Raw genomic sequence first — 6,000 nt, 5'->3', positions numbered from 1 at the left:
TGTGTGGAATACATCTGGACTGTGCTTCTAGGATGGTATTTTTTTTAACAATGTCCTGTTGCACACTTTTTACCTTGGTAGCTGCACCTTTCAGTTTTGTTTTTTTTTTGTAACTATTTTTCTCATTTTCTGGTTCCTTTTTGAAAATTTAGTGCTAGAGCTGTGGATTTACTTACTATCCCCCTTCCAGTCATTAATTCAAATTTGATCATATTATGATCACTATTGTCAAGTGGCCCCACCACCGTTACCTCTCTCACCAATCCTGTCCTCTACTGAGAATTAGATCTAAAATTGCTCCCTCTCTCGTCGGTTCCTGAACCAATTGCTCCATAAAGCTATCATTTATTCCATCCAGGAACTTTATCTCTCTAGCGTGTCCCGATGATACATTTACCCATTCAATATTGGGGTAATTGAAGTCTCCCATTATTACCGCACTAACAATTTGGTTAGCTTCCCTACTTTCTCTTAGCATTTCACTGTCTGTCTCACCATCTTGACCAGGTGGACGGTAGTATACCCCTATCACTGTAGTCTTCCCTGACACAGAAGGGATTTCTATCCATAAAGATTCAGTTTTGCATTTAGTCTCATGCAGGATGTTTATCCTGTTGGACTCTATGCCATCCCGGACATAAAGCACCACACCACCTCCCCGATGCTCCTCTGTCATTGCGATATAATTTGATATAATTTGTACCCATAGTATAGCACTGTCCCATTGGTTATCCTCTTTCCACCATGTCTCTGAGATGCCAGTTAAGTCTGTCATCATTCACTGCTATACATTCTAACTCTCCCATCTTACTACTTAGACTTCTGGCATTAGCATACAAACATTTCAAAGTTTGTTTTTTGTTTGTATTTTCATTCTGCTTTTTAATTGATAGGGATAAGTTAGAATTTTTTAGGTCAGGTGAGTTTTTAGTTACAGGCACTTGGACTACTTTTCTAATTATTGGAACCTCACTGTCGGGATGCCCTAATTCTAATGCATCATTAGTATCCTTTGAAGATACCTCTCTCTGACCATGCGCTGCTGAGTGACTGTTGGCTTTCTATTATGACATTTGTTAATGTTATGGGGTTTCTGTGCGCATTGGGTGTCTTTTCTTTCAAATATCACGTCATTTTCCAATGCAGAAAAGGCCGGTACTGTTGGTGAGAATGTCTCACTGCTCTTACCCTTCCATTGCTCACTATAACACCTTTATTTCTGAGTTTCCTGCTCCTCTGTGGGAGTGGGCAGATATCCTGGATGCTGCCCAGTTTGGGAGAGTAGGAGTGTCTGACCCACGATTCTAATCCTGGGTTTTTCATCCTTCTGTAAGTTGGGGCAGATATTCAGATGCTGATCAGTTGGGAAGGCTTTTTTTAGGGACTTACTTTTTCAGATGAGTTGGCTGCTTCTTTTTATTGCAGATAATTGAACAACCCTTATGCCTCCAGATGGTAATAGTAATACTTATAATGCTGTCAGCAATAGGGTCCATGAAGAGAATGGCAGACAGGCTATGTCTGCAGCCATTTTATTTGTTGAGTTTTATATACCGTCATTCGGTGAAGCCATTAGCAACATGTGATAAACTACACTTAAGTATACTGCAATTTTTCTGTTTGGCTTTTCTCTGTTGTAATGTATATGTTAGGACTCAAGAGTGGTTGTTCTTACAAAGGCTGAAAAATATAGACAAAGTACGGTCCCACTTGAGAGGGTAGCTGGAGCAACTTAGTCCTAAAGCATAGAAATTCCAGGGAAGCTCAAGAAATAAGCTTAAATGCTTTCTTTTGGGTCTATAATTGTAAATTATACCATGAATGATGGAAACAGCTGCTAATGCTGGTACCTGGGCTAATCTGAGAGAAGAATTTTGTTTAAGGCGCTTCTTCCTTTTGACTCGAGTACAGAAGGTGGTTGATAGCATGGGTTGAGTTGATATTCTCTCTGTAGCCTCGTGCATGACTTGTGATAGGGGTTTTTAATTGTCTGTAGAAAGGATCATGTTGATTCCTGGAACACTACTTTCGTTTTGGGGCTTGTAGTGCCTCTGTAGAGATGTTAGAGAGAGGAAGCCTTAGTTATGAAATGTGTTATTGCTGGACCTGTTTTTATTTATTTATTTTTATTTCCAGTAAGGTCTTTCTGAAGTTGTGAAGATGTTTTCCAAGCTTGCTCAGAGACAAACATTCAGCAACCTATGTCGTGGTGTTCATGCTTCAATTAATTCCGCTCCAACAGCTCTGACCCAGAAAACCTTGAAAGAGCCACTTACCTCGGACTATGTGTTTGAGCGTGAAGCAAAATACGGCGCGCACAACTATCACCCACTGCCGGTAGCACTGGAAAAGGGAAAAGGTACAGTTGGGCCCCCACAGCCTCTGTTGGTTGGACTCTGGGAAAGGTTTGGCTCACCCCTTAGATTGGGTTGAAGAAAAGGTGTCTGGGGATGCATTTAAAACCTCGAGTAGCATCAACAGATGAGTCTGCAGTTCTTAGTGTTGCAGATCCAAAGGTAAACAAGATCACAAGTTCATGCAGTGGCACATCAGATGCTTAGTTCCTGATATAACCTTCTTTTAGTGAATGTTTGTTTGTTCCAGTGTCTATGATCATAAAAACCTCTGCTTTCTGCATCTGTTCATCTCTAGGTGTTTATGTGTGGGATGTTGAAGGCAGGAAGTACTTTGACTTCTTGAGTGCTTACAGTGCAGTCAACCAAGGCCACTGTCACCCAAAGATTATTGCTGCTCTCAAGTCCCAAGCAGAGAAACTTACCCTTACATCTAGAGCTTTCTACAATGTTGAACTTGGGGAATATGAGGAATACATCACAAAACTCTTCAACTACAACAAAGTTCTGCCAATAAATACAGGTAATTGGGTCTGTGGTCTCTCTAAGATGGGAGCCTGCATTGCTGCACTGTCTGGAGAAGCTTTACACTGGTGTCTGAATCATATTTTGATTTTTAATCTGCATATCAGGAAGCTGACTCTTAGGTGTCACACATCGCAGCTTCCTGAAAGTCTGGAGTCCATCCATGGCACTTCTATAGTCTCCATCTCCTTTTATAAGCTCTTTTCTTGCCTTTTTTTCAGTCTTGCATAAAGAGAATATGCAAATTTGGTAATATGGTAAAAAGATTGATTGAATTTCTTAGTTGTGCACTCCACCAAATGTGGCGGCTTACAATCTAACATACATAATCATATTACAAAAGTCATCACACACTATAAAAAAGTTAGAAAAGTTTTTGTCCCATTCCAAACCCTGAATGATCAATCCAAACATCTGAATGATCAGCATGACTGTAAGCTTCATCCATTTGAGCCTTTACTCAAAAGCCCTCTTAAACAACCAGGTTTTTAGAGCCGCCTTAAATACCTTGAAATCAACCATGAGTTACTATAATTTCCTGTTCATGACTTCAGTCATGATTGTTACTGTGCGTGGTCCAGAATGGTGAGAACAAGAATAGTTGGGTAGTAATACTGTCATTTTATTTTCAGGTGTGGAAGCTGGGGAGACGGCATGCAAGCTGGCTCGCAAGTGGGCTTACACTGTGAAGGGAATTCGGAAATACAAAGCAAAAATTATTTTTGCAGGTATAGTACATCGGCTGTGAAGTTCACTGAAGCAATGGAAACTTGGGGAAGATAGGACTCGAAAGAAATAGATTTGAAAGGCTGACTGCTGCTGTCGGACAAGATGGCACTCATGCACAAATGGTTTCATGCTACTTATCGGAGACGTTTATCACAAAAGCAAAATATCAATCTGAGTTCTAGAGCAGCACCAGTTGGCAACTATTTACTCTTAAGTGCCTGTTGTGGGAAAAATAAGCCTCTTATTTTGCCATGAATTTAGAATAAAAATGTATAATAGCTTTCAGAAATGATTTCTTGTGGCTTCTGCTAGTTTATCAGTGTAAACACTCTTTTTAGTGAAGGAGTCCTCTTCAGGGATGTTGTCCAAGGCTGCTTGGCAGAGTAAATGAAGGCACTTCTTGTGACAGACTGCTTATCTTTTATTTTTTCAAATTGCACATCTTCCAAAATTCTCTGCTCAGTGCAGATTACATGTTAAAAACATTCATAATTACAATAACACAAATATATCCTCGAAAAATTAACTAAAAAACTAGACCTAGGAAATCATAGTAATAAACAGTCAAGACAGCCTGCAATGTCTTTCTAAACTTAGAGTAATCAACATCTTCCCCAGCTGGCTAGGAAGCTTCCATCTTATGCTAACATGGAACTGCAAGTTGAATTTATTTATTGTTCATTGTTATACCGTCATTCGGTGCAGCCATCATAACGGTTTACAGAAATCAAACAAAGAATATACAATTAAAACATAGTTACATAAATTAACAGTGGGAGAGATGAAGGGAAGGGAGTGAGATTGGTGGTGAAAAAGGGAGGACAAGAAAGTAAAGGGAAAAGGAGGAAGGTAATAGTCTTGGCATTTATTCATCTTTGGAATGGACTTCTAGCGTTGTTATAAGTTCATATTGCTGCTACAATGGCTGATGCCAGATGTTAGCTCAGTATCTCTTGCATGGGTCTGGTTGGTAGTATTGATTGAAGTTAGATTGTTGAATTAAATCATTAATGTAGACTTTGTGAAAAAGGAAAGTCTTAAGATCCTTCTCGAACGTTTTTATATTAGTTTGAGTTCTTAAATAAGGTGGTAGTGAGTTCCATTTTTTTAGGACAGGCAATGGATAGATGGGCATCTTTGATGGGAGGAATTAATAGATGAGAGATGTTGTTTGATCGAAGATTCCTATTGTACTGTGGAGTGATTTTCAAGCTTGTTTGTTTATCTATTCTGAAAAGTCCTCCATCTGTCCAGTATATGTATCCAAGCACATCACTAAGCTAGGAGGACTTGGATTGTAAATAATCCCATGAACTGTGGAAGCCACTGCAACTTGTGTAGTTTTGGAGAAATCCTCTGCAGATGCATTTTGCACTAGTTGGGAGTACACTTAGTAAAACTGTGGGGAGCCCCAGATATACCTCATTGCAATCTTTCACTCAGAACTAAAGCCTGCAGAACAGGACACAAGATCTCCAGCATATCAAATGGTTTATCCTGACAGTCTGGAACCTCCCAAATTGCAGGAATCTGAATAGCTTAGAAATTCCCAGATAAAGGGTCCTTTGAAACCCACAATACAACTTATTTTTATATATCCAACCCTCAATCGATCCAAAAATATATAATTCCATTGGGAAGCTGTCTTCTGTAAATCGACAAACTTCATAATACATGCTATAGGAAGCGAATACTCTATCCAGGGGTCACAAATATTAAAGAACCAGACACGAGTCAGATCCTTGCAGAACCCCTAAGTTCAGCATTGTCCAAAAATATCACCTATGTACACTTTTCTAGCCATTAAAGGTCTAAATCAAGCTAAAAACAATTAAAATATCAGTGACAGGCTGGGGGCTTTCTTAGCTAGGGCAGTTAAAAGGAAGCTTTGTAGATCAAACATGAGCATTAAGACCCAGGCGGGTAACATAACTACCCTATCTGCTGTCAAGATGGCTTTTGTCTGATATTTTGAGGATCTCTACACAGATCCTGTATTGGTGGACAAACCTGATATTCTGCAATTTCTTGCGTCATTAGATCTACCAATGCTTTCTGATGCGCAACAGCTTTCATCAGCTATTACTCTGAGATCCAGTCAGCGGTTAAGGCTCTCCCGGGTGGTAAGTGTCCTGGCCCTGATGGGTACTATATTGATTTAAAAAAAACCCAAACCTATTGGAGATTGCTCCTTTTCTTCCTATATACAATGGGGCTGGTTTGGAGGGGTTTGATTTGAGATACAACTGATGCAACTATTTCACTCACTCTTAAGCAGGGTAAAGATATATTCAGGACTGCTGCTTATATAGACCCATCTCATTTATTTATTTATTTATTTAGCATTTTTCTATACCGAACTTCATGGTTAAATACCATATCAGATCGGTTT

General features: G+C 39.5%; 1 protein-coding gene across 1 annotated transcript in view; it reads left to right on the top strand.

The window, feature by feature from the left end:
• Positions 1 to 2,116: 2,116 nt before the first annotated feature.
• The window catches only part of OAT (ornithine aminotransferase), a 31,152-nt gene continuing 27,268 nt past the window's right edge, over positions 2,117 to 6,000 (top strand). Inside the window, exons 1-3 of the mRNA XM_029610607.1 lie at positions 2,117 to 2,359; positions 2,653 to 2,877; positions 3,512 to 3,607. Of these exons, the coding sequence (XP_029466467.1) occupies positions 2,161 to 2,359; positions 2,653 to 2,877; positions 3,512 to 3,607 (520 nt within the window). The 5' untranslated portion in view covers positions 2,117 to 2,160. The remainder of the gene's footprint in view (positions 2,360 to 2,652; positions 2,878 to 3,511; positions 3,608 to 6,000) is intronic.

The sequence above is a fragment of the Rhinatrema bivittatum genome, chromosome 7, assembly GCF_901001135.1.
Source record: "Rhinatrema bivittatum chromosome 7, aRhiBiv1.1, whole genome shotgun sequence".
In the NCBI taxonomy this organism is placed as follows: domain Eukaryota; kingdom Metazoa; phylum Chordata; class Amphibia; order Gymnophiona; family Rhinatrematidae; genus Rhinatrema; species Rhinatrema bivittatum.
The sequence above is the reverse complement of the archived record's forward strand: the minus strand, read 5'-3'. Positions and strand labels throughout refer to the sequence as shown.